The sequence below is a fragment of the Miniopterus natalensis genome, chromosome 3, assembly GCF_054644295.1.
Source record: "Miniopterus natalensis isolate mMinNat1 chromosome 3, mMinNat1.hap1, whole genome shotgun sequence".
In the NCBI taxonomy this organism is placed as follows: domain Eukaryota; kingdom Metazoa; phylum Chordata; class Mammalia; order Chiroptera; family Miniopteridae; genus Miniopterus; species Miniopterus natalensis.
The window spans coordinates 76,349,839-76,377,060 of NC_142083.1; the positions used below are offsets into that span (position 1 = coordinate 76,349,839).

The window sequence follows — 27,222 nt, forward strand, 5'->3', positions numbered from 1 at the left end:
CTGCCCTCCAGGTGTTGAGAATACCCAAAGCTGGGGCCACTGCCCCATAGGAGAGCAGTGCGGTTGGCAGGATGACATACCCCAAAAGCCTCAGCTCCAGGCCACAGTGACTTGGGGTGGCTTTGGGCTAGTTTGTGTGTTTCTACAAGACTCTGTTTCCTCACCTGGGTAGCAGGATGATTTATTAAGTCATGAATACCTGTGTGTGTCCAACCTGTAACCTGCCCCTCCTATAGCTCACCAGGCTGCAAATCAAAGCAGTCTGAGCCTTTTTTCTTTGAGAGACTATCCTAAAGGGGCAGGAGACTCAGAGGGAAGATTTCTTACTCTGGGGAGGGGAGAGTCCCCTGTGGGTCCCATGAGCGGATCACTCCTTGCAAGCATCCAGACAGCCCAGGCTCCAGGCTCCCTAGCCTCAGCAGTCTCGGGGTGCACAAAGGCACAGAGGCTCCAAAAAGGGGGCCATTGACCAGGGCCCTTCTGTCTCCAGGCCCCACACTCTCAAGACGCCTGGATTTTGGTCAGGGGTGGAGGCAGAGACCCAGTAACTGGGATGGAATTTACTGCTGCCCCATGTGACAGGGGCTCAAAGTTAAGATTAAATAGATCTAAAGGAGATACCGAGAGTGCTCTTTCTGGCGGCCAGGGTTTGTAGACAGGGCTCCTAACCCTATGTTTATAAACTGGGATAATAATATCTGTGATCGCAAAGGGAGATGTGCTTTGTAAACTGTCAAGTGTCAAATGAGAGGCGTGTTCTGGACTCTTCATCCCAAGTCCCCTGGGGAGGGGTGCTCAGAGCACCCGGCTCACAATGTTCCCCCCAGACTGCAGCGGACAGCCCGTGAGGCGATGTGGGAACAGCACAGGGCAGAACGACCAGTCCAGGACACCCACCCCCCACCCTGGCTTACACCCGCCAAGGACCCAGACTGACAAATGACTTAGACACGCAAACACCCTGGCCTGAGCAGAGGCAGTGACTGTGCAGAGGTCGCTGGATCAGAGGCAGCTCAGGGGCTGAGGTATCCCAGGATGGTAGGGGAGCTGATCCTTGTGGGAGAGCCTTCCTGGCCCCTCCCCCAGCCTCAATCGTTTGCTTTAGTTGCCTGAGATGGTGTCATGGGCCTCATACCATCTTTGAGCACTTGCTGTGTACCAGACTTTTAAGACATGAGCCTTCAATCTTGAAGGCTTGTGAAAACCCCATCTCCAGAAGAGGAAACCAGGGCTTTTTGGGTTAATTACTGTTTATGCCACCATTATCAGGCATAACTAGGTGATCTGCTATTTATACTAATCAGTGTTCATCTTCGTCACAACAATGAACACTGGCTCCCCTCCACACTTCCCTGCACCCCCCCCACCCCCTCCCAGCACCCTAGCCTAGGGGTTGCAGAAGCAGCTTATACAGGAATTCCAGCCCCCATCTCAACTTCTACACCCTGCTCCAAGCACAGCCTATTCTTCCCTCAAGCCAGTCCTGCTTGATGAAGTGCAATTCAAGTGGCCCAGACCAGCAGTGTCCCATCTCTTTTCGGCTGCAGACCCTTTACCTCCAATGAAGTCTGACACATGCCCCGTTGCAGGTCCCTTCCTTTCCTGGCTTCTTGCTGTCAGAGGAGTCCTGGCTGCCTCTGGGGGGACATGAGCTGCAGAAGGCCTTCCTCGTTTTCTAGCCAAAGTGTTGGCTCTGGGCTGATGCTGCCTGGTACCCTTCAGTAGGCGGCACCCTCTCTGGCTCGGTCACCAGCTTGAGGAAAGGGCTTCTGTCCCTGAGCTGTCTGTCGTGTGTGTGCTCAGGCCTTTCCCTGCCAGCCCTCAAGGATGGCCCTCCCTTCCCTCACCCTCATGCCCCATCTTACCTGTAAACTTTGAGCAGCAGAAGCCCCCATTTGGAGTTCCCTCCTCACTTGTTCTAAGTCAGGTTCATCCTCACCAGTCCCCTTGTGGTCTCAACCTGTGCTGTCCACTCCAGTGGCCACTGGCCTCATGTGCCTTCTGAGCACTTGAAATGTGACTAGTCCAAACTGAGATGTGTTCTAAGTGTATCTTACATACCAGTTTTAATACTTAGGATAGCCCAGCCACAGTGGCTCAGAGGTTGAGCATTGACCTATGATTCAGGAGATCGAGCGAGGTTTGAGTCCCAGTCTGGGCACATGCCCAGGTTTCAGGCTCAATCCCCAGTGGGGGGCATGCAGGAGGCAGCTGATCAATGACTCTCTCATCATTAATGTTTCTATCTCTCTCTCTCTCCCTCTCCCTTCCTCTCTCTGAAATCAATAAAGACATTTAAAAAAACAAAACAAAACAAGACTTAGCACAAAACAGAATGCAAAACATTTCATTAATAATTTTCATGTCAATTACATGTTCAAATGATAATACTTTAGATGTATTGAGTTAGTATAACTTATTACTAAAATTAATCTTACTTTTTTTTACATTATATGACTACTAGAAACTTTTCAATCAGAGGAGAAGGTTCTGGACCTCTTTTTTTAAAAAAATATATTTGTATTGATTTCAGAGAGAGGAAGGGAGAGGGAGACGAAGATAGAAACATCAATGATGAGAGTCATTGATCGGCTGCCTCCTGCACTCCCCACACTGGGGATGGAGCCTGAAACCTGGGCATGTGCCCTGACTGGGAATTGAACCTCGATCTCCTGGGTCATAGGTCGATGCTCAACTCCTGAGCCACACCGGCCGGGCTGGCCTTCTTAATGTCTGCAGTTGGATCTCATGGGTGATGGTGGGTGGGTTGGGGGAAGGTGTGAAGGGATCCTTCACTCTACCTTGCTGCTGATTCTCTCCTGGAGAATCACTTGAACCCATGCTACCCAATCAGCATTAACTTCTGTCCCAAATCTCACTTGGGTCCATATGAGAAATTCATGTTCCTCTCTCACTCACACAGAGGTATAAATGACTGACGGCAGAGACTTCGGCATTGGAGGGAGCACAGCAGGGTCCTGGATCTGGCTGACACCAAGCTCTTCCCAGACTAGCCAGGCAGCCCGTGCTGATCTCTCTTTCTGGTCCAAGGTTCCATGCAGACAGGGCATCCTGCACTCAATGGATAAAAAGACCCATGTGTAGACAGGGGAGAAAACAAAACTGCACCCCCAGGATTCTGGAGGTCTGTCCCCATCTTCTGAACAGCACATCTCTGCTTATTATCTGACATTCTTGGATGACGGGGGAGACAGAAGCGATTCCATCCTCTGGCTGGCTTCAGTGATGGCCAGGCCAGCAGAGGAAAAGATGAAGCACCGAGCATCTATGGGGATGCTGAAGGCACAGACCTGCAGGGAGGGAAGCTGAGACCAGGGAACCTCAGCAAAACGGTCCACCATCCAGCCCTCTAGGACAAGCTTGGAAGCTGGGGAGCAGCTGCACCAGCCAGAAGGGAGGCTGGCCAGCCAAGGGCAAGGAGAGTGACAGAGAAGTTGAACTGGGTTGTGCAAAAGCCTTGAAGGCCATTCTCAGAAGTCTGGACTATATCCAGAAGGCAACTGAAGGCTTCTGAGCAAAGCAATGAGCTATGTGGAGGCTGGCAGCTCTGTTCTTCCTAAGCAGGTGCCATTGGAGGGGCTGAGGACAGAGATGGCTGTCAGTGACTCACCTGGATGCCCAGCAGATGAGGCTTGTCAGTGATAATAGTGAAGCCAGGCTTACCCAGCATTCGGTGAGTCCTCTGTGGAAAGTTCTGCATTTATGACCTTATTTAATCTGTACAGCTATGCAGGGAGGTGGCACAGAGCAGCTGAGGACTGTTGGATTCTTGAACGTATGAGTGAATGAATAAATGAAAGTTGGTTGATAAGTGTAGCCCCCAGTCCTTACATTATGTATTGAATGCATTGTGCTAAATTGCACTGGATAATCCATTTAATGGGCTGGATTCTGAACCGAGGCCCCCTTTGGAGGTGCACAGAGCCTTGTTGGATACCAGTTAATGGACTCCTGCAATGAACATGGGATGCTAAGAAGAAGGGGGAACACAGGTTGGGGGCAGGACACAGGGCTCTGGTCCTACAGAAGGAGGCCTAGCCCAGCAGCCGCAAGTCTATCCCTACAATCGCCCCTCCACACCTCTCCTGGATCCCCCCACAGCAAACCCTCTCCAGCTGGCTCTGGCCTCTCTCCTGGTCCTGGAATTAATAAAGACTCTGAGCAGACTGCGGTTTGTAAGTCTGAAAGCCGGTTCCTGCCCACGTCATTGCCCTGAAAGGAGTGGGGCCCAGCTCCTCCCCAGCACCCCATTCTTCCCCCTTCCTTGGAGGGAGCAGGCATACCGATGCACCCTCTGGTCTCCCCTCCCCACCTGCAAGCACATCCAGGCACTGAGCCTCAGACCTTGACCCTGAGTAACCCCTACATCCCCGATGAGGGCTGGCTCAGGCTCATGATCTCCATCAGCTACCCCAAAAGCACCCCCAAATAATACACCCTGGAAGTAAGAGCTGCTCACTTGCTGTGTAAACACAGCTGCAAGACAATTCTCCTGGCACACCCACCCCTTTCAAACTCCTGTCGTGCCCATCACCTGAGAGCAGAAAGAGGAAGGGATGGGCCAGGGTCCCAAGGCGGCCCAGTAGAGAGCCCAGCCTAATAGTTACCCTGCAAACAGGAGCGGAGCTTGCAGAACTCGTGGTAGCAATAATGGCATTATTACCAGTACTCGCACCAGATGCGTACAGAGCATTTTGGACCTAGCAGGCGCAGTACGGAAATGTATGACCGCCTTTTATTTATCTTTGCAATAACCTTCCTAGGTAGAGATATTAATAACCATTTGACAGATGAGGAAATTGAATCTCTATGAAGAGGTAACCCCACTAGAAAGTGCTAGAGCTAGAATTGAGGCCTATCTTCCCCTGAGTCCATTGCCTGCCTTTGGCATCTCCGCTTTTGGCCACCCCTGGTAGCCCTCCAGGCTGCCACGGTGCTTCTGGCTGGAGGAGGGATCATTTAACTCCTTCCCTTGAAGCAGTGGTTGTGTCCCCCCTCATTCTCCATCTGGGTGAGGGAAGAAGGAGGGGCAGAAGTTCTCAGTCTTTGTGGCCTCGACTTTCTCCTCCCAGGCTGTGATAAGGGCAAGTAGCAGTTCCCCTCTCCTACCCCCTGGCTCCCAAATTTCTTCCCCCCTTCAGCCCCCCAAAAATCCCCAGGGTTCTCATCCTGCCCAGTTAGGCGGGAACTGTCCCAGTCCTTCTGGAAATGCTGGTCCCAGCTGTTTCAGCACAGGGCCGCCCCCTCCTGGCCACTCCAGGAATGTCAGTCCTCAATGTTCTGGGGCAGGGAGAGAACCAACAGTCTGGAAGCTCCTATGTCTGGTCTGAGTGCTCCAGTGCTTAGTGTTGGGACAGGTGGGGGCCAAGTGATAAAGGGGGGATGGGCACCCTATTAGTCTTGGTGGGCTCCCCAAACCCCTGTTCTCCCACAGGGCCCCTTGGGGATCCAGCCTGACCTTTGCCAGACACTGTGGCCTACACAGACCAATGTGTGGGACTGTGACCTTGATCCATGTAAATGGAACCCCTGTGGTGTGTCAGGGTCTCCCATATGTCCTCCAGATGCCCCAAGAAACACTACCAACATGATCTTAGCTCCCAGACCATTCTCCAGGTGCAGTCCCTCGGCCTCTGCAGACCTGCCAAACCCTTTACCCCCACCCCATCTTCAAGCAGGAGGTTGTGACTTTAGCCCCTGCAGGATGGAGCCATGTAATGTGTCAGGGTCCCCCTTCCAGTTCCCAGATGCCTCAGGGGACAATGACAACATGATTTTACCTTCCAGGCCATTCTGCCTGTAGCAACCTCAACCTCTGCAGACACTGGCCCTGGGCCCCAAGCCCTCAGACCTGCTCAACACCCCACTTCCCCAGATTTAAGCAGGGCTTGTCTCTGGCCAGGTCTGGGGGTGTTGGGGAAGTCTGTAGGGCCAGGGTGGGGGCAGAGGCGCGGGACAGCTGGCCTGTGTCCCCACACTGGGCCCGGGGCCCAGCCGGAGGGGCGGGGGCCTGGCCACTCAGGCCTTGGCTGGGGCTGGATTTTTGGCCGGGCTGCAGGGCCCTCCCTCCCGCTTCCTCTCCCGAGGGCTGTCCTGGCAGAGGCCCCCCTCACACTTTCTGGCGGGAACAGGGCCAGCAATGAGAGAACAGCCACAGAGGGAGCGGGAGAGAGATGGGGAAAACTGTGTGTGTGTGTGTGTGTGTGTGTGTGTGTGTGTGTGTGTGTGTGTGTGTGTGTACGCGCACGCGTGAGCGACTATGTGTTTTAAGGAAAAAAGCCCACAGTCCAGTCCACTCAGACCCAGCCTGGGAGGCTTGTGAGCCGGCCTTTCGTAATTGCCCCCCTCCCCTCAGCCCCCTCCCCCAGGCCTCCCCCTTCTCAGGCCCTCCTGCCCGCCCTCTCTCCCTCCCTTCTTCCCGCAGCCGAGGAGGCAGCAATTACGCTTTGGGGATAAAACGAGGCGCGGAGAGCAGGCTGGGGCATTTCTCCCTGAGATGGCGGGTCCGACAGCTGCAGCCCTGTGGCCTGGAGTCCTCCTGCTCCTGCTGTCCATCATCCACCCCTCGCAGCCTGGAGGTAGGCCTCGCCCCGTTCCCCGAGCTGCCCGCAGCCCCCCATCCTCCCGGCCAGGTGTCTGGGCTAATGGACGAGCATCCTCCTGGGGTTCCCAGGCAGGAGCCTGCCAGTCACTGGATCCTGGGAGCTGCCCCTCCCAGGACGCAGCCCATGCTGAGACGAAACCTGTCACATAGTTACTCCGCGATTTGGGATGATCCCAACAGTGCCCAGGTTCTGCTGCCCTGCTCTGCCCCTAGTGCTCTCCCAGTGGGGGTGTTGGAAGCATGCTGGGGAAGGGCCAGTCCCATTAGGTCTGCAGGCACCGGCAGTTTGCACACCTGTGGACTGAGCCCAGTGGGCACACGTGCCCTGCGGGCAGGCGACCTAAGCTAGAAGCCAGCCAAAGTGAGCTGTGTGACTTCAGCAGGTTCCTTGCCCCCTGGGAAGTCAGGAACCCTTCTGAGGAGGGTCAGGGTTAGTTGATTATGGGGTTGCCAGTTGGAAAGCTGCTGCTGTGGTGCATCCCTGGTGAGAAGGGCTGGGACTTCTGAGTGTGTGCGCAAAGTATGTGTGTGTGTGCACGTGCGCACACATGCATACATGAATGAGTGTGTTGCATGCTATTGCACAGGTGTGCATGAGTGTATATTCCCAAATATGTCACCAAGTAGTGGAGGAGGTTTCTGGAATAAATGTCTGTTCACAGGTTCATCCCGAGACAGGTGTATGTGTATGTGTGTTGGTGTGTGTATGTGTTTGTGTGTTTGGGGGGAAGATGTTGTAGGGTATGTGAAAGTGCCTGTTGGCATGTGCAAAAGTCTGCCACCTGAGCCGCTTGTACACATGGGAGATCAGTATCTGGGTGTCACTGGGTGTAGATTGTCACTCTGCATGTCACTGTGCATGTGAGTGTGTGAGTGTGTGTGTGTGTAACACAAGGGAAGACAAGGAAGCTGGGCAGTGTCCATCTCCTGGCAGAGGGTGTGTGGCCCATGGCAGAGGCTGGGGTTGACCTTGGGGCAGTCCTGCACCATCTAGGGTGTGTCCTGCTGCAGTACCCCTGTGGGACTGCTACACATCTTGGGGGGCCCTGGGAGGGACCTACTGGGAACCCCTGAAGGTGCCCCTGGCCATGGAAAAGGGAGGTGAAGGTTCATAAGGCATTTGGTGGGGTGCCTTGGGTGGGGTGTGGTTCCTGTAGGAGTCCTTGCCGTGAGAACCAGAGTGGGGACCAGTGTGGGGGTGCACAGGGTGGAGCAAGGCCACGCAGAAGGGCTGGAGCAGGGGCCCAGGCAGGAGCAGCAGCTGTTTCCGTGAGATTGACTGTCTGGGCAGCACTGCTGGGAACAGGGGCTTCCTGCACAGAGGTCACCAGCTCCTGGATGTGAACTGGGCTAAGGGACGTGCGCACCATCAGGTGGGGCCCGGCGGGGGGAGTGAGACAGCCCAGAGGACCTGCCACCCTGCTGTCTGAGAGCAGCAGCTCTGGACCTGCCTGAACCTCCCCCTTCTGAGGTATGGCCCCTGAACATCCACCTGTCTTCCCAGAGCTCCTGCCTAGAGCATGGCAGTTAAATCCCACAGGATTACCTTAACCCTGAGAGTTAAAAATTACTGTCTTCACTTTACAAATGGGGAAATTGAGGCTCAGGCAGGCTAAGGCAGCCCCAGGAGCTTTAGTACCAGTCAGTTCTCTGCCCTGGGAGAAAGGATAAGGGGGTGTGGGCCAGGCGCCAGGCAACATTTGGGGAAGTTCAGGCCTGGGGCTGAGTCCTCTAGGGTGGGCAACCTTAGGGCAGCATGCACCCTCTCGTCTCCTCAGTGATACCTCGAAATGCTCAGCTGGCCTTGTTCTTTCCTTGCAAACACAAATCACAGCTCTGTCCTAGGTGATAGAGTACTGGGTCCAAATAAGGGCTGTGTAAATTGATGAGGTCTTTAGGGGTTTGTGCTCAGAGCCTACCAAAGTCTAGAGAGGTCAAGGAGTGAGAGGGGCCAAAGACACACACACACACACACACACACACACACACACACACACAGAGCCATCTAACTGGCTGTCCTGGGGGAGCCCATCTTCCCACCACCCCAAGAGAGTATCACCCCATGAGTTCCCCAGCTACAAAGAATCATGTTGCTAGTGGAAGCAAGAAGGAGGCTCCCCGGGATGACTCTGTAATGGAAAGGGCTGTCTAGACCCAGTTAGGATGGATCGAAAGTAGCTTTGAGGACCAGCTGTCCCAGATGCCCAGATCATTTAAAGAGAGAGAGAGAGAGAGGCACAGAGAGACAGAGAAAATAACTAAATCAGGCATCTCCCCACCCCCCAGAAATATCAGCAGATTTTTTTCTGATTTCAGAACTAAGGACAATTTGGAAGAGGGGTTTTCAACCCTGGTTGCCATTGGAGTTACCCGGGGAACTTGGAACAATTCTGATGTGGAGGTCCCACCCAAGAATTCCTGCTTATTTGGTCTGTGGAAGGACCCTGACAAGGAGGTTTTGTCAAGTGTGACTTTAATGAGCCTCCAGGGCCAAAGACCTCTAGTTTAGGGGTTATTTCTGCTCTCTGTGTCCACTAAAGCCAAGGCAGGAGCGCAGACATGCCTGGCGGGGGGGGGGGGGGAGCCACCCACTGGAGGACAGATTGTTTTTGAAAAGCCCTTGGCAGCCTTGCTCCATGCAAACAACAAACAGCTTCGTGTGGTCTTATCTGTTCCCCAGGCTGGCCCTGTGGACTTGGGCTTGGCATAGCCCCCTACCAAGGACCGCTGACCCACTGCTTCTCCCAAATAACCTCTCCCAGATCTTTGAACTTGGGTCCCAGGACCAGACAAGAGGCCCTGCGTGTGACTGGGTTCAGCTATGAGTCCCAAGCCAGGCACTTAATTTCACTGGCTCTTGGTTTCCCTGGCTGTAAAATGGGGAGAAATATCTCTGCTCTACTATCTCCTAGGGCTGGTGGGAGGCTCCAGCAGTGAAACATCTGCCAAGAATGTATCAAATAAGTGGACTGTGGGAAAGTGAATTTTTTAAATGATGTATCTTCTTATTCAGAATTTGCTAACTTGGGCTGATCAACCCTTGTAATTAGTGCACGTTTATAAGCTTTAATTTCCCTCTTGCTACTCATGCCATATTTTGTTTAGTGGGGAGCAGAGTGCAATGATGGAGAAAGCAGACAGGACTGAGGCAGAGGGTGCCTGGAGGAGTCCCAGGAAACCGAGGAGGGCTTCATAGCAGAAGTGACATTTGAGTTAGACTTTTAAAGAGAAGTCAGTGTTTGAGGAGCTATACTTGGATGATAGGTGAGCCTCAGTCTATGGGGCTCTGGGAGGCAGAATTAGAGAGGAGGTGGGGACAGATTCTGTCCCGATAGGAGGAAGACCTCTCTGCAGGTAGAGCTGACAGCATTAGGAGGTGGTGATTTTCCTGTCACTGGAGGTGTGCAAGCAGGAGCACCAGGAGATGTTTGTAGAAGGAATTTCAGCCCAGGTCTGAAGACTGTTGTGATCCCTGAGAGTCTAAGATCATGATTCTAAGATGCAAGAGACAAGTTCACCCTGGACTAGCCGGTGAAACAAGCCAAACCCACATAAAACAAGACAAGTGTGCTGCAGGCCAACTGCTTTGGGCCAGCTAAACAGTGAGAATCACAGGCTCAGGGAAGGCAGGAGGGAGAGTCTGAGCTTAGACTTGGTAGAAGGGTAGGACTTGGAGAGAAGAGAAGGCATTTCTGGCAGGAGAGACTGCTCAGGCCAAGAAGTGAAGATAACCTACTGAAGCATAAGAGGTGACTGCTGCCTTTTTGAAGGCCCTTGACTGACTACTGTCTTATATTCTCACCTCTCCTGCACTTGAAGAGAGAAGGCAGGGCAGGACACCCTTTACACCCACTAAGTCTTCTCCATTTCCTCCGTGCAAAACGGGGATCAAAATCCATAGCTCCCCAGGCTGTCATGGTTCAGGCACGGAGTTTGGCACATGCTGTTGGGATTTGAATCGTGGGGGTGGAGAGTGGGGAGAGGAGATGGGTAGGCACTGGGGAGAGAGGAAGCAGAGGAGGAGCTGGCTGGTCCAGGAGGGGCCTGGTCAAAAGTGGGCGTGGGAGATCAGAACCCCAGGAGAGGAAGTGGGGGTGCAGCCAGGCCCGAATGCTAGACCAGTCCAAGGTGAGAGACTCCTAGGCTAGTTGGGGATAAAACAGGTGGGACCCAGACCCACAGGCAGCATTCTTGCCTCCTCTCCACCTGATTCACCCATCATTTATTGAATATTTACTATTTACCTGACCCCAGGCCATGTGCTGTGCAGCAAAGTGGAGACGAGGGGTCACCATTTTTTTTTTAATTTTTTTTTTTAGAAATTACTATGTGCCAGGTTCAGAGCAGGACAGGTCTCTTACTTGAACCCTTTGACAACTCACAACAAGTTTGCAAGGCAGTGGTTGTAAGCCCCACATTGCTGAAAAGGAAACCGAGGCTCAGAAGGGTTAAGTGACTTGCCCAAGGTTACACAGATGGTAAGAAGTGGCACAGCCAGGAGTAGAGGGAGATGGATCCATCCTGAGCCCCTTGTTCCCTCCCCTCCCCACGCTGCTCCTGCAGTCCACTCTGGAGCCTGAGAGGAGGGAGAGGCCAAAGCAGAGAAAGGCCTGGGGTGCACCAGGGAAAGGCACATAAGAGACAGTGCTCAGAGCTGGAGGCCAGAGCCAAGGAAGGCATCAAAGGCTCAAGAGATGCCATGTGTGTGCTTGGCAACGGATGACAGGGCCGAAGCACTCATTTTCAACAGGCCCACCCTCCTGGGGCCACCACTTCGAGCCCCTGAGGCTTTGTGACCAAATTGCTTGCATGCTCTAGGCCTGGATTACAGTTCCTGGGGGACTGCAGGCCCTGGGGGAGGGGGATGGCGCCAGGACTTTGGCACGGAGTGGCTGTGACAGCTTGGCATCCTCTACCCTGCTGGGCCCTGGTTGAAGCTAACAGGGCCCTGGGGCCAACAGACCCAGCTGTGCAACATTGCCAGGCCAAAGAGGCCAGATGTCTGTCCATGAGGCCTCTGGTTATACTGCAGAGCTGACCAACACTGTCCCCCAGCTCTGCTTGTGCCCTTTTCAGCGGGATGGTATTAGGGCTTGGGCTAGGGCATTGGCAAGGCAGCTTGTCAAGGTTGGGACCATTCTGTGGTGGTGGAGTTAGGGCCTGGTCTGCACCAGGATCATCTGTTGCCATGACCAGGCATGGGTCTGAGCCCGGCATCACAGCGTTCCCCAGTGAGAGCTTCACCAGTCGGTGGGGACTGAACTCGTGATCTTGGCTGGGCAGACAGTCCCTGGCCTGGCCAGTGAATTAGCTTTTCCTTAGGAAACTATTCACTTTGCTCATTCATGGTGTCCCCCTCTGGGGCCCGGCGCCTCCTAAGACAGCCCTGTGTCAGACAGCCAGAACCACACCCTTCCCCTGTTGCCCAGTGCCTGAGGACGCTGACCTCACGCTGTCCTATCAGTGTGGGAATGGCTGCATTTTTGCTGGCAGCGGCTGCATTTCCTTACCACTTACTTACAGCCCAGCCTGCCCTCCCACAACCCTGGCCCCTGCTCCTGCTGCTTGGAGCTGGAGAGAGCTGGCTATCCAGCAAAAGACGCTCAGACCCAGCCTCAGGGCAGGCCCTCTCCAGGGAGACAGGAATTGCCTGGGTTTGAATACAAGGCTCCTTCTCTTTCCCTCTGTGTGGCCCCAGGTACATCCTTTAACTTCTCTGAGCCTGATTTCACATCTATTAAGATGAGGATAGTAATCCCAGCCCTTCCCACCTTGCAGGGCCACTTTGCATAGCATAAATAAATACTTTAAAAACAAAAATTGCTTTGTGTACGTACAATATCATCAACATCATCATCATTGTTACCATGTTTTTATTAGTTCTGGCTAATGGAGGACTCTACCTACTTCCTCCCAGGGGTCCCAGGGGCTATTCCTGGAGTAGTTCCTGGAGGAATTCCTGGAGGAGTTCCTGGAGGAGCCTTTTACCCAGGTAATGTACATGAAACTTCCACACACCCAGGTAAGGCAGACTGTGAGCACCTTCATGAGAGGTGCACCTTTAAAAAAAAAAAAAAAAAAAAAAAAATCTTTATTGATTTCAGAGAGAGGAAGGGAGAGGGAGAGAGAGAGATAGAAACATCAATGATGAGAGAGTCATTGATAGGCTGCAGCCCGCAACCCGGGCCTGTGCCCTGACGGGGAATCGAACCCTGATCACCTGGATCCTAAGTCGATGCTCAACCGCTGAGCCCGCCCGGCTGGGTGAGGTGCACCTTTTGATAGTGCACAAGGGAAGAACATTGCCAGGCCTACCACAGAGGACCCACAGGTCACTCCTACTTTGAAAAGCAGTTTAGGTGACACTGTTTTACATCTATTAAGAGTGTAACCTTCTGAAAGATGGATCGATGCTTTTGAGGCTAAAGGAAACTGGGTGCCTTCACGCATTCCTGCCATTCAAGTCTTCCAACCATTAACCCCACTCTTGGAAATCCATTTAGAGGAAATAATCGAAAAGAAGAGAAAAGGAATGATCTGCAACAAGGTGCATAGGAGTGTGGTGTTTGCAAAACGGTAAAACAAGAAACCCACCTGACTGGAGGGTGTGATTAAGTAAACTCTGAAATATTACCCAGTTACTAAAAAGTACGAATATGTTATCTGTTGTGCAGTGTGGTGAAGTGTTTTTCAAGTAAAAATAATATAAAAGCAATGACCATGTGTAGATTGGGAGGCCCTCCCACCAAAAGGAAATGGGCAGAATGTTGGAGCAATGCCATTAGGGGCCATACTTTCTTTTGATTTAGAAAAATGCATAATGCTTTAAAGTAGATTGAAAAAAATCAAAGTAATATTTTCAATACTTAAAAAAGTATTTGAGTGTTCAGAACTCACATGGAAGTGAGGGCAGCTACCAGCACACTCTTGGGCACAAACTAGCAAAGGGCTATTGGCCCAATGAGACAAATGAGGAAACTGAGGCTCGCGGAAGTTAGGGCTTGCCCAAGGTCATGTAACCAAGCAGTGATGGACTTGACCTTAGGTTGATGGGTGGCTTTCTGACAGGAGCACTGATCTGATAGGGGCACTGATCTCTCTCTCTATCTCTCTTTCTCTCCCCACAGGGACTGGTCTCGGAGGCCTGGGAGGAGGTGAGCTCAGAAACCAAATTTGGTTCCTCATTGATGGGATCTAAATGCCACTCTTGCCCACACAGGTCCTTAAACCTCAGAACCCCAGAAGGTCCAGGCATCCAGAGCCCCCTTGTTTTATAGACCAAGTGTCTAGTGGGGAGAGACTTGTCTGAGAACTGGAACCTACTGGCCTCCCAAGCCCCTCTCTGGGGCCTTTTTCCCCGTGGCCCCTGCCTTCTTTCACATTTCTTTTGGTCCTCCACAACATCCCTGAAATGCTGGCTGAGCAGGTGTCATTGTCCCATCCAGAGGCTGAGAAACTGCGCCTGAGAGAGTAAAAATCACAAATCAGGGCTGGAGCTAGCTTCCCAGCAGACATCTAGACCCCGGGCTCCCAGCAGCTCCCTGTCCAAGGGAAGGGCTGTCCCTGACAGTCCTGTGAGGATGTGGAGAGTAAGCCCCCATGATACTCTTGCTTTGCCCTGGGGGGATAAATAGTAAGACAAGTGGGCTGGGGCCCCACATTCACGACCCTCTCTTCCATCTGCAGGTCTGGGGCCTGGAGGCAAACCCCCCAAGCCAGGTAAGACCTGAGGTCTTAGGGCACTGAGAGTGGGCCAGGGGGCAGGGGAGGGGGACCCACAGAGCTGTAGGCCTAGCAAGGGAGCCACTGGCAAGAGGCAGGAAGGAAGTGGTGGGCAGTCCCAGTCCCACAGTTATGAGCAGGCTGGGGCCAGGCCGCAGGGCTCCAGGGACAGGAAGTTGGCAGCAGCTTGTGTGAGGAGTGTCCAGCATCTGTCCTACAAGCACCTGTGTGCCCAGCTGTCCTGTCCCCTCTGCACAGGGTCTCAGAAACAGCCCTGGTGCTCAGGGAAAAGGTAGGGATTGGTGTTTCAGTGACCACCAAGTCTGTGGATGTCATTCTGGGACTCAGACACAGATGGTAGGCTCCAGACTCCACCTGGATGGTCCCTTGACTCCAGACCAAGCCCTCTCTAACCCCAGGCCAAGACCCTCAATATCCCTGACCTTGATAGCTATCTGAGCCCTTATCCTGATCCCAGGCTGGACCCTGACTCCAGACCAAGCCCAAAACTTAACCCCAGGTTGGACTCTGACCCAGATGAGCAACCTTCTTGATCTCAGGCCCCTTCTAGCTCTTTCCAGATCATGGAGTTTTCCGGGAAGGAGATATGACTAGATTGTCCTGGTCTTACCGAATCTGACACCAGGGTCCACCATCAGTTCCAAAGAACACACCCCCAGGAAAGAGGGAGGGCATGTCCCTCCAGGAAGCACTGGTGGATATGGAGCAGGTGGAGGAAATGGTGTCTCTGTCCAGATTTATGACCCCATTGGCGTGAGATACTCCACATGTGGCCTTGGCACCCCCCACCCTGCTCTGTGTCTCCCTGGCTCTGAAGCCCGAGGCTCCAGGACAGTTTGGATGTCCAGCAGCTCTTACGAAACCCCGCTGTTGGATGATCCAATTGCAGATGAATCTGCAAGACCCAGATTCCCTTTCCTTACAAGCCCATCTGGGTTGTGAAACTCCAGGGCTGGGGCCAGGTCAGAGAGAGGCAGAAGGGCAGGAAGCTAGGGCAAGGGGTTTCCTGGAATCTGGGGTTCTGCAAGGCCAGAGCCCTGGGAATTCACAGTTTATCCTGCCAGAACCTGCCTTCTGCCTCCTTGGAGGGAACTTCACAAGGTCTTTCATGGTAGAAAGAATGGAGGGAAGGACTAGATAAGCCAAGGTATAGAAGGAAGTAGGTCTGTGCTTAGCCAAGAAGACCCAAACTGCAGAGGCTGTGACTGCAAAGCTAGAGGGAGAATTGGCTGATCCCATTGACAGCAGGGACCACGTGGCAGGTTATGATTAAACACAGGAGAAAACTGCGTAGAGCCCCATAATGGACGGTAGCTAAAGTGAAGCTTTTATTAATGATTCAGTTTCAACTTCCAAAAGAACTTTCAGGTCAGCGTGAAGGAGTAGAACAAAAAAAATTCTGAGTATCTCCTTCTGATGAAAAGGACTGGATCCCGCAGCCTCCCTGAGGTCATTTTTTAGCCTCAGGACTCTGGACTACAAAGCCCTGGACAAAGCCACAGCCCTCCTCCCTCCCCCGGGCCGCTCCCCACATCCATCCGGGCCACGGGGATGTCCGGGCCTGCCCAGGCAAGATGGAACGGGGCACGGGCAGTGTGTGTCGTGCTTGGGAACAATTAATCCCTTGGCAAGTAGAGGGTGGGTGGCCTGGCAGCTGCTCCATGTGGGCCTCGGCGGACTGGCCCTGCCTGGGCTCTCAGCGGGGGACCAGGCAGCTGGGAGCCAGCAACACCCACACCCTTAGCACCGGCTGGAGGCCAGCCACCCACTCGAGAGGACCGGAAGGAGCAGGGCACACCCATCACACACTAGGTGCTTTCTGCTCATGACCTCATTGGTCCTGGGAAGGTCAGGGACACAGTGGCCATTTTGTGGGTAGGGAAACTGAGTCTCAGAAAGGTGAAGTGATTTGCTTCTACATGCATAGACTCGGCAGGGGCAGTAGTGTTTGAATTCAGAGCTCTCTTATTCCAGGAAGAGAGAGGGCTGGGCTGGCCAGGCCCCTGGGCGCCCAGCTGTGGTCAGCATCTCATCCCTCTTTTCCTCCTTTCCAGGGGCTGGACTCCTCGGGGCATTTGGTGAGTCCAAAGGAAGGAGGGCAAACAGGAGTGGGGCTGGTCATGCTGCAGGGCGGCGTTGGGAGGAGTGTGCGAAAAGGACAGATGGCTTCGGAGAAGTTGCCTGCGCCCACCCCCACCTGCCCCAGCCTCTTCTCACTTCCTGTTCAGTTCCCATCTTCTCTTCCCTGCCCCTCTGTGGTCAGGAAAGATCCCAGCTAGCGTGTCCCCTGCCCCGCTGGAGCTCAGGAAACAGGCCTGGCTTGAAAGGAGCCCCTGACAGAGCTGGGCAGGGGCAGGGACCACAGTGCTGGGAAGTGAACTCCACACGCCCGAGGCCGGGCCTCACCCACAGCATGCGTGCCTGGAAGGGAGACTAGCCAGAGTCAGTGACCCCTCTTACAGAGGGGCTGGCTGAGTTTCAGAAGGGGCCAACTCACACAAGTAGGAAATAAGCGTGTGGGGGGTGAACCACACCCAGTGAAAGCCAGGTAGACCCTCCAGGGCTTGGCAGTCCCCTATGTTTGGGGTCAGTCCCAAGAGAGGGCTTCCCTGGGCTCAGGACCCTGGCAGCCACGACTGGCGCTTGCAGGAGAGATTCTCACATAATTGGAAACAAACCCGGCACGCTTGTGAACTCCAACCTGATTGCCCATCAGTCCTGGCCAAAGCCATGGAATGTCTCCTGGAGGGGGAGAAGGAGCGATTGGGCCCAGATGTGCAAAGGAGAGAGCCAGAGGGACACATTTGACTTCTCATAAACATTTTAGCATCCGTCTGAAATTGAGGAGGCTCCTGGACTTCAGACAGGCTGGATGGACAGATAGACAGATGGTGGGGACAGAAGGGTCTCCAGATAAAAGGGAGAGGGGATGGGCTGAGCCAGGATACACCTGCAAGGAAGCAAAAGAGAGGTCTGGGGTGGGAGCTAATGTGAGAGCAGGGCAGGGCCTGACCTGGGTGAGGTCTTGCTGGCAGACTCAATTCGGCTTCCACGCTCACAGAAAGCCCTGCTGAGTCCCCCATTAGCTGGCAGGCCTTTTAGGGGAAGTAAGGCCTGGCTTAGGGGCATTATAAGGGGAATGGCGGGGGCGGGGCAGTCAATGCAATTACACCTACATGGTACATAGCAGCTGGTTGCTAAATGGTAGCTACTGTTTTATCAGGATCAGCCCCTGAGTACCAAAGGCTTAAGTCCAGCTTAGGAGCCCCAGTGGCTATACACTGACCACAGAACTGTCTAGGTCCTGCCTGCCCCTCATGAGACCCTTCCTACCCGGGACCCAGGAATGATGCCTACACATCAATCTCTCCTCTCCTCACCTGGCTCTGTCTCCTTCTCCCTGCAGGTCCTGGAGGGATCGGAGGTGGCCCTGGGGCAGGTTAGTGTTGACACCCAATCAAGATGCCCATCTAGGGGCCAGAGCCAAGCCCAGGTCATCTGTCTGGTATGTGGGCCAGACCAGTCCTGGGCACTGGTGTGGGAGTGATGCTGAGACCACTTCCCCCAAGAAGCTACCCAGGACACAAGGAAGTCACCGTTGCATCCTGGGTGTTATTATAACACAGTACTAAGAGCTGGTAGGGAGAGGCTGCAGGGGCCAATGGAGCCCAGAGGAATTGCTCAACTCAGCAGGACTTCAGGAAGGCTTCCTGGAGGAGGGAGTGTGGAAATTTGACCCCAAAAGATCCCTGCAGTTTTTTTGTCAGGCTGAGCAGAACCATCTGGCACATATTGCTCTCCAACACTGATCCTGGTGCTGGGGGCAGAGGCCGCGGCTTGGCTTGGAAGTCCTGCAGAGAGTAAAAGAGCCACCTCAAATGTGCCTCCTGTGCAGGGCTGGGTGGGCTCAGGACCTTACCTCATCCTTCCCTCCACAGGGCTCGGGGCCTTTCCCGGGGGCGCTTTCCCGGGGGCTCTAGCGCCTGGTGGAGCGGCTGGTGCTGCCGCAGCCTATAAAGCTGCCGCCAAAGCTGGTGAGTGTGACTGTTTGGGACATGCTGTAAGACCTTCCCGCCTCTGTGGACTCTACATTTTGCAAAGAACATTTCCTGGGAGGCAGGCAGGATCCTCATATCCAATCTACTGGGGCTCAGGGAGGCAACCAGTCTTCAAGTGAGGTGGTGTCAGGATCTGGGCTCTCCACATGCACCCAGGTCCTCCCTGCCTCCCACTGCTCCTTGCATGATTCCCAGCCTCTCCCTCTTCTGGCTCTGTAGGTGCTGGACTTGGTGGTGTCGGTGGACTTGGTGTTGGTGGCTTAGGAGTGTCTACAGGTATGGTGGCTAGCCCTGAGTTGTCCAGGTGAAGGCTGAAGGCCTGGTGACACCCACTCTGATGCTGTCCCTTCCATTCCAGGTGCAGTGGTGCCTGGAGCGGGAGTCGGAGTCGGAGTCGGAGCTGGAGCAAAGCCTGGAAAAGTGCCGGGTCAGTGTGGAGTCCCTGGGGCTGGACAACAGGGCCAGGGAGGGGCTGAGGCTTCTGCTCCCATACCGGCAGGAAAGGTGGTGCTTGGCTGAAGCAGGGGAGAGGTACCCCAGCCTACCTTCTGGGCCATTCTTCTAGGACCTTGGAACAAAAAGAGACCTCAGAGATAGGCTCTGTGGCAGACGTTCGGGTAACAGATGGGGACACTGAAGCTCAGAAAGGAGAGTCAGTGCAGAGGGCCCTTGGTGGTTACAGCAGAGCCAGGGTGGCCAGAGGAGCCTTGACTCCCCATCTGGTGCTCATTCCTCTGCACCAAGCCCTTGAGGAAGTGACTTCAGGTTAAACAAAAGCCTGCCTGAGTCCACACAGCAGGGAGGGAACATCTGGAAGCTGTTAGCCCCGAGGTGGGCTGGGCCGGCCATGTAAACAGGCTCCAGGAGACAAGATAAATCCACGCACAGAAGGGTTTGCAGATGACTTCTGAAACTCATGGGAGGAAGGCGGCCACCACACATGTGTCCCTGGCTGCCCCTGCCGGGCACTGGGGTGGCTGGTTCATGAGCCCTGGAGCAGTGGATGGAAGGGCCAGGGAGGGGTGCTTGGAGGCTGGGTTGCTGCTCATGGCTCCTTCTTTTGGCCACAGGTGTGGGTCTACCAGGTGTATACCCAGGTGGAGTGCTCCCAGGCACAGGTAAAGTCAGAGAGGAGAAGGGGACCCTATAGCAAGGAGATCATCTCCTGGCAGCCCCCTTGGTGACCCTTTACCTCCCTTCAGGCCGAGGCCACTGGAAGCCTTGGTTGGGTCCTTAAGCATCAAAGCTCAGGCTCAGGGACACTGGGCTCCTGTCATCTTTCCTCTCTCAAGCCCTGACCCCAGGCTCAGACCTAGATCATTGTCATAGCCTGAGGTGGGCCCCTGAGGACACACTAAGTCTCCAGTATAACCAGCTGATTCCCAAAAGCCATGAGTCACCAGGGAACCCGCCCAGAGCATCCGCCCTGCAGGAGACCCTCAGAGCTGCCCTCTCACCCTCCTCTCCCTGCCAGAGCCTGGCCACCCCAACCAACATGTGACCTCCTGAATTCCCCCAAAAGCCCAGACTTGGGCTGCTCTGTGAGATTTGCTGACAGTGTCCCTCCCTTGTCCCTCTGGCCAAGGTGGCCCAGTCCCAGGAGAGACAGGAGAGGTGGGAGGGCCAGACAGTGTGGACTTCCCAGCCCCAGCAGATGGCTGTGTGTGCTTGGTTGTGAATGCATGTCCAGCGAGGCCCCGACAGGGCACAAGCTTCCCATGCCAGCTTTTACTGTCTGCCTTCTCTGGTAATGGTGGACAGAGCAGCTGGAAATTCATTCCAGCTCAGAAACAAGGCCAACTGAGGCACAAGGTCACATAGCTAGGAAATGGGATTAAAATTCAGATCTTCTGAGTCAGACAGGGAAGAAAAGTCACCACCAAACAGCCCCTACCCCACAAGAGCTATGTCCGTCACTGAAGGTCAGTGCAGAAGGAGGTCAACTGCGTAACACAGGGGTGGAATGGGTGCCAGGCTGGGCCTTTGAGGCCTGCCTTCCCACTCTCACTGCCAGCCCCCCTTTTCTCCCCTACAGGAGCTCGGTTCCCAGGTGTGGGGGTGCTCCCGGGGGTTCCCACTGGAACAGGAGTCAAGGCCAAGGCCCCAGGTATGTGACCAGTGGGCTGGGGACCCATGGTGGGACTCTGTACCCACCCTCAGGCCCCTATTGAGGGGAGTGGGAGTGGGGCTGGAGACCTTGGGCTCAGGGCCCTCTGGGTGGGCAGCCCTTGTACTCCAGCCTTGGTGTAGCTGGCCAAGATGGACAGAACACCTCTCAGAAATCCCAAGTGTGTGTGAGGGCAGCATAAACCAGGAGCTCTGTGCAGAACTGGTCACTACTTGGGCCATCCCACCCCTCTGTGCTGCCCAGCACCAGCCATTGGTGCCTTTGTGCCCTGTGCCCACGGTGGAAGGACTACAGTGATGATTCCTTGTCATTGCAGGTGGAGGCGGAGCTTTTGCTGGAATCCCAGGTGAGACAAAGCAAGAATCCCTGGGGGAGGGGGAGGGGGAGGGGGAGGGGGAGGGCAGGCCAGCAGGGTGGCCAGCCAGGCAGGGGCTCTTGCCCTGGTACGGGCTGGGCATTCAGAATCCCATCAGGCCTGTCCAATTTCCCTCATGCCTACTGCTTCAGGCCTTGGACTGGCTCAGCACAAAGTGGCATCGGTCACAGGTCTGCTTCCCCAGTCCCCACCCCTTATGTGTAGCAGCCCATACAAACCCAGAAAACCTACCAGTCTGTGCCAAATGTTGCAAGGGCTGCAGGTCCCAGCTGTGGTCCAAGCCCCAGTAGGGAGCCAGTTCTGTAGCTTTTTGCAGGAAATGGCCCAGCTGACTGGTGACAGCAGGTAGGAATGCCCTCAGGCGGGATGGTTTCTGGATGTAGTGGGGCTCCTATCTGAGCAGAAAGTGGAGAGTGAGGCTGGGAGCTCAGCAGGAACTGCTGGCCCAAGTTGCTAGGATCTGATTTTGCTCTCCTTGTTTCCCACAGGAGTTGGACCTTTTGGGGGTCAGCAGCCTGGAGTCCCACTGGGGTACCCCATCAAGGCACCCAAGCTGCCAGGTAAGTCAGAGGAGGATTCCAGAGGCACTTCTCACTGGGTCTCACTGCTGAGGAGGCAGCTTGTGAGGGGCACTTGTTTTGGCCACTGGTGTCTCTTGTGGGGGGTGTTAGGAAACTGAATCCCACTTCTGGTTGCCAGCAAAGGAAAGTGCAAGGAAGCCACCCTGCAGGTGTTAGCCTCACCCACATGCACATCTGAGCACATACATATACGTGCACAGGCACAGAGACCCACAGCCCTGATAGGAAACCATTTGTGTTGATGGTAAGAAACACGATTCATTGGAAAGACCCCTCTGACATCACACAACAAGCTGTTTCTTGTTGGGAAGGGGAGTAAGGAAGCTACTCAAACTCTACGGACCTATCGGTGCCCCAGCTCCCTCTTCCACCAAGGGCCTCTGCTCCCCTGATAGTCTCTGTGAGCTGCTCATGACTCTCAGGAGGGCTCAGGCCTCAGCACTCGTGGGAATAGATCTGTCTGCCAAGGTAGTAGGAGCCCAGCAAGGCAAGTAGGGGCTGCCGTGGGGCAGTGCCTGAGCCCACCCTACCCTCTCCTCAGGTGGCTATGGACTGCCCTATAGCACTGGGAAACTGCCCTATGGTGAGTAAGGCCCTCCTAGACTGGTGGGCTTCCAGCTCTTTCCAGATGCAGCCTCCTAGCAAAGGAGCTGCAGCCCCAGCCCTGGGCTAGGAGAGCACCCAGCTGGGGGCAGGATGGAGTTTTGGAAAGGGAACACCCTAAGGAAGGAACATGGAACTTGGACTTAGACAGCTTGGTTCTCAATCCTGGCCCTCGTGCTTGGGAGAACCAACTTCCTCCCTGAGTCTCAGTGTTGTCATCTGCACAATGGGAGTAAACCCCCCCCCCCATACACACACATATTTGAATTTGTTGTAACTCTGTCTAGGGGCAACAGGGTGGAGACTCTGGGCAGCCTAGCCCCTGAAGGACAGGGCAGGGGGCAGCTGTGGTGAGATATGCATGGATACCCACTCAGCTTCTTTGTTTTACAGGCTATGGGCCTGGAGGAGTGGCTGGTGCTGGGGCCAAGGCTGGGTACCCAACGGGGACAGGTAAGAAAAGCCTCACCTCCCTGCCAGCCAAAGGGGCACTGGTCACACAGGTTCCAGGGCTCTGGGGCTGGCAAGATTTCTCCAGAAATCAGGCCAGCCAACCCTGCATTCAGACCCCAGTCTGAGCCTGGAGAAGGATTCTGGGTGGCACAGCTCTATCAGCCTCTGTTGGCTATGAAACCCCCCACTTATGCCAACATGGAACAGGAAGGCTCTGGAGATTCAGGGTCACAGTTTTCAGTCTCTCCCCTTTCCCTCCCCCAGGGGTTGGCCCCCAGGCTGCAGCAGCAGCAGCTAAAGCAGCCAAGTATGGTGAGTATCTCTGGAGTTCCTAGCTCCTAGCCCCAGCCCCCCAATCTCTCCATCCCTGTTACCACTGAGAGCCTGCTTCACTGATAACCAAGGCAGCCTATCCCGCTTTGTCCAACATTTTCAACACCACCCATTCCTCCTTCCATCCATCCATCCATTCATTCTTCCCTCCATCCCTTTCCCATCCATCCATCCATCCATCCATCCATCCATCCATCCATCCATCCACTCACCCATCTAATTATCCCTCCCTCCATTTTAGAGAGAGACCAGGGACAGATAGAGCTCTGCTGGAGACTGTAGGTACTATTGTGGGAGTCGAGGAGAGGGAAATATTATTTCCACTGAGGGAAGAAAATCAGGAAGGCTTCTCAGAGAAAATGACATTTGATTGAGGCCTTAAAATATAAGTGGAGTTTGCCATGTGGTTAAAACAGGAAGAAGGAGCCTGTGCAGAGGGAATGGGTACTATGGTGGTTAAAATGATCATTTTTGGTGGAACCTATATGAGCATTTAAAATTTTTAATAGTTTAGAATCAATTTAGTGTGTACTATAAAATTTTTAACTGGCTCCTCAAGCTCATGATTCCTTGGCTGGCACACATGGCATGGTCTTCCCTGTGCCCATGCAGTGAGCATAGTGAGCATCTGAACCCCTGTCCCAGGTAGTCCCAGTTCAGAGTCAGATCACTGGGGCTAAAGTCCTCACCTTCATCCCTTGTGCCAGGGGAGCCCTTCCTGTAGCCATGGTGGGGCAAAAAAACATCTGCCCACCAGCTGAGGGGCCAAGAATGTGGAGGGAAGCACTGAACTAGAGGCCTGCCCTTAGGAGGCCCCACAGGCCCTCCCTCTAGGCCCCTAAGGGTGGAATGTGGGAGCAGGAGATCAGGGCGGCGAGGGGCTGCCAGAGCCAGGCAGCCAGGCGCTTGGATTACAAACTTGGCCCAGTCTTCGGAACACAGGGAGAGGAAGCCTTGAACATTCCTACAGGGGCCCCTCTGGCCCGGGGAGCGGCCGCTTGTGGTTTCTCAGTATGTGGCAGTGATTAGAATGGGATTTGTCTGAAAACATACAAGTCCCTTAATGAGTGTGTTGAAATGGACACTTTGGGGGTGAGTCAATGAACAGTGGGGTGGGGGCCTTCTCAAGCAGGCCCAGCCAGAGATGCCTGGGCCTCATTCCCAGAGGACATTGTGCTAGTTAAAATGCCAACATCCAAGTAGTCTTCCTTCCCAGTTTCAGGAGGGGCCCTGGGAGCTACATCTTCACTGTTCACTGTCCCCATCCCTGCAGGTGCTGGGGGAGCTGGAGTTCTCCCTGGTGTTGGTGGCATTCCTGGGATTGGAGGCATTCCTGGGATTGGAGGCATTCCTGGGATTGGAGGCATTCCTGGGATTGGAGGCATTGCAGGTAGTGTCTGTTCCAGCAAGGGGTGAGGGTGTCCTGGAGAAGGCCACCGGGAGAGACCTCACTCTCTGTGGCTCTTTCTCCAGGGGCCGGAACTCCAGCTGCTGCTGCTGCCGCAAAGGCTGCTGCTAAGGCAGCTAAATATGGTGAGTGCCCCCGGGGAGGCAGGCCTGGGACTCCAGCCTGCCCTAAGACCATTGGAGCCTGCCCAGGCCTCTGCAAGGAGCCCCCAATCCTCTAAGGCTGGATGGACTTGCCCTTCATCCATCTATGGAAACCTCCCTTCCACCTCTCCAAACATGACTCTGCCCATTCTGGCCACTCTGCCTGGTCCTCTCTGTTGTTCTTCACTGATTGGCCCAGCAGAAGGAGAAGGGGGGGCCAACTGTAGAGCACCTGGCTCCTCTCACCCTACTCCCAAGGCCAATCCATAGCTACTGTACCAACTGCCTGGGTACTAGTGGTATGTTCTGAATTTGCTTTAGACATAGACCATATTCTTCCTATCCATAGACCAAAATCCTTAGAGCTCTGTAGACAATGCCAGCCCATCTGGGATCCTGTACTCAGGACCTGCTACTCCAAAAGCTCCTCAGAACCATGCCCTTGGAGGCCCTCTAAGGTTCCCACAGGATTTAGGCCAGAACAATCCTTTCTTTCCACAGGAGCTGCTGGAGGCTTGGTGCCTGGTGGCCCAGGAGTTGGAGTCCCTGGTGTTGGAGTCCCTGGTGTTGGAGTCCCTGGTGTTGGGATCCCAGGAGTTGGAGTCCCTGGTGTTGGAGTCCCTGGCGTTGGAATCCCAGGCGTTGGAGTCCCAGGCGTTGGAGTCCCAGGCGTTGGAGTCCCAGGCGTTGGAGTCCCAGGTGCTGGAGTCCCAGGTGTTGTGGACAGACCAAGTGTGCTTGGCTCTGTGTGTGTGTGTGTGTGTGTGTGTGTGTGTGTGTGTGTGTGTGCGTGCATGTGTAAAAGAGAAATATTGACAATATTGCCAAGGCTTTTGGATTCTCACTAACACTTCACTCATCTGTCCTCTTCTCCCATACCCTTGACCATGAATCATCTTCTCTCCCTTGGGCTATAACAACCTCCTAACTAGTTATTGCCAACATCATCTTCTCCAACTCACCTTCTGGCTGTCAGTGTGCTCCTGGGGGAAAGAACCATGTCTTTTTCACCTCTATGTTCCCAGCCCTTAGCAGAATAGACAGATGCTCAGTAAATGGTATATGGGTGGGGTGGGTGGGTGGATAAATGGATGAATGGATGGATAGATGGACAGATGGACAGCTAGGTATGTGGGTGAATTGTCTGTGGATGAGTAGAGAAGTTGATGGATAAGAGGATGAATGGGCAGATACAAGGATGGATGAATACACAAATGAATAGATACATGGGTAAAATTGTGGATGGAGAGATGAGTGGGTAGATGGAAAAGCAGGTGAGAGACTAGATAAGTGGTTAGAATGGTGGATGGATGGATGGATGGATGGATGGATGGATGGATGGATGGATGGAAGAATGGATGGATGGTGGATGGTTGGATGAGCAGATGAATAGATGGGTGGGTAGGAGGCAAATGCAAAGTGGATGGTTGGATAGATAGATGAATGGGTAGATGAGTGAATAAATGGATGGGTAGATGGGTGCATGGATGGGCAGAGAGATAAGTGGTTGAGTGGTTGGATTAAAGTCTAAGGATAGACAGACAAATGGAAAGACACATGGGTAGGTAAGTGGGTAGTTAAGTACACAGATGACTAGATGGAGATGTGAGTGGGTGAATAGATGACTAGACATCCATTGGGCTGACTCAATAGAACGGAGATAGACTGGACAGCAGGATATATATTGAGCATCTTTCCTCCATTCTCTCCTGATCGTTTGTGTACCCTTGGTCTCTCTAGGGGCTGTGTCACCAGCTGCAGCTGCTAAAGCAGCCGCCAAAGCAGCCAAATACGGTGAGTGTGCTGATAGTTCTGCCTGGCCCTGTTCTGGCCAAAGAAGGGGAATGACTTGCCCAGGGTTATACAGCAAGTCACTGGCCCAGCAGGGAACTTGGGCCTGTCTCCCCCAGTGGTCTCCCATCATGAGGACACAGGGCTGAGTGATGGGAGAGCCCTCATATGGCATTCCCAGTGGGGACAGTGTCCCTGGCCCTCCCAGCCCCAGCCAGGGCCCCTCTCAGAGGAGCCCAAGCCTGGCTGGGGAAATGGGACCTCCCCGCTTTCTCTCTATAACCAACAAATGAGCCCTATCCCAATCAGAGAAGAGAGGGGCTGGGGAAATGCTGAGGGAGGGTTTCAATAAAGGGTTCCTGGAAAAGGTTTGTGGGGGCCCAGGCATTCTATGGTTTCCTGTCCTTTGAGGACCAGGCTTGGGGGAGGCTTGTACCTACTTCCCCAGTCCACTAGCATCTACCAGGGCCCTCCCAGCCTCTCTCACCGAGATCCTTTTCAATCTAATTCTTGTCCCTCTGCAGGGGGTGGAGCTGGAGTGGGAGTTGGAGGCATTCCCACTTATGGGGTTGGTGCTGCGGGCTTTCCGAGGTTTGGTGGTATTGGAGCTGGAATTGGAGGCATCCCTGGAGCTGTCCCTGGAGCTGTCCCTGGAGCTGGCATTTCCCGTGAGCCCTAGTTCCATCTGGGGAAATAGGGAGAAGGCATGGGGGCTTCTCTTCTGTAGAGCTCTAGGGGTGTGGGGGAGTGTTGACTGGACTTCAGTGTGCTCAGGAAGGAGCTAAGGAGCATGTAGGGAGGGCCTGCAGTGCCTTTGGGGCAGGAGAGCAGTAAGCACCGCTCCACTGAGGTCCAGCAAGGTTTCTGAGGGTCTCTCTCTTTCTCATTTCCTTGTAGCTGCAGCCCAGGCAGCCGCCGCCAAGGCAGCTAAGTACGGTAAGTGCCCCCACCCTGCCTGCTCCCAAGCCCACAGCAGTGAC

The 27,222-nt window shown here is 54.2% G+C and overlaps 1 protein-coding gene across 4 annotated transcripts in view; it reads left to right on the forward strand.

Annotated features, from left to right (window-relative positions):
* The first annotated feature begins 6,378 nt into the window (after positions 1-6,378).
* The window catches only part of ELN (elastin), a 31,752-nt gene continuing 10,908 nt past the window's right edge, over positions 6,379-27,222 (forward strand). For 2 of the 4 annotated variants that reach the window (XM_016199022.2, XM_016199027.2), the window contains exons 1-22: positions 6,379-6,599; positions 12,543-12,617; positions 13,753-13,779; positions 14,312-14,344; positions 16,423-16,446; positions 17,775-17,807; positions 18,307-18,402; positions 18,646-18,702; positions 18,785-18,853; positions 19,497-19,544; positions 20,462-20,533; positions 20,871-20,900; positions 21,419-21,490; positions 22,053-22,094; positions 22,508-22,567; positions 22,832-22,879; positions 24,174-24,290; positions 24,374-24,433; positions 24,953-25,165; positions 26,192-26,245; positions 26,767-26,910; positions 27,140-27,178. In XM_016199022.2, the coding sequence (XP_016054508.1) occupies positions 6,518-6,599; positions 12,543-12,617; positions 13,753-13,779; positions 14,312-14,344; positions 16,423-16,446; positions 17,775-17,807; positions 18,307-18,402; positions 18,646-18,702; positions 18,785-18,853; positions 19,497-19,544; positions 20,462-20,533; positions 20,871-20,900; positions 21,419-21,490; positions 22,053-22,094; positions 22,508-22,567; positions 22,832-22,879; positions 24,174-24,290; positions 24,374-24,433; positions 24,953-25,165; positions 26,192-26,245; positions 26,767-26,910; positions 27,140-27,178 (1,495 nt within the window). In that variant the 5' untranslated portion in view covers positions 6,379-6,517. The remainder of the gene's footprint in view (positions 6,600-12,542; positions 12,618-13,752; positions 13,780-14,311; positions 14,345-16,422; positions 16,447-17,774; positions 17,808-18,306; positions 18,403-18,645; positions 18,703-18,784; positions 18,854-19,496; positions 19,545-20,461; positions 20,534-20,870; positions 20,901-21,418; positions 21,491-22,052; positions 22,095-22,507; positions 22,568-22,831; positions 22,880-24,173; positions 24,291-24,373; positions 24,434-24,952; positions 25,166-26,191; positions 26,246-26,766; positions 26,911-27,139; positions 27,179-27,222) is intronic. The other 2 variants (XM_016199024.2, XM_016199026.2) reach the window with 2 other exon arrangements.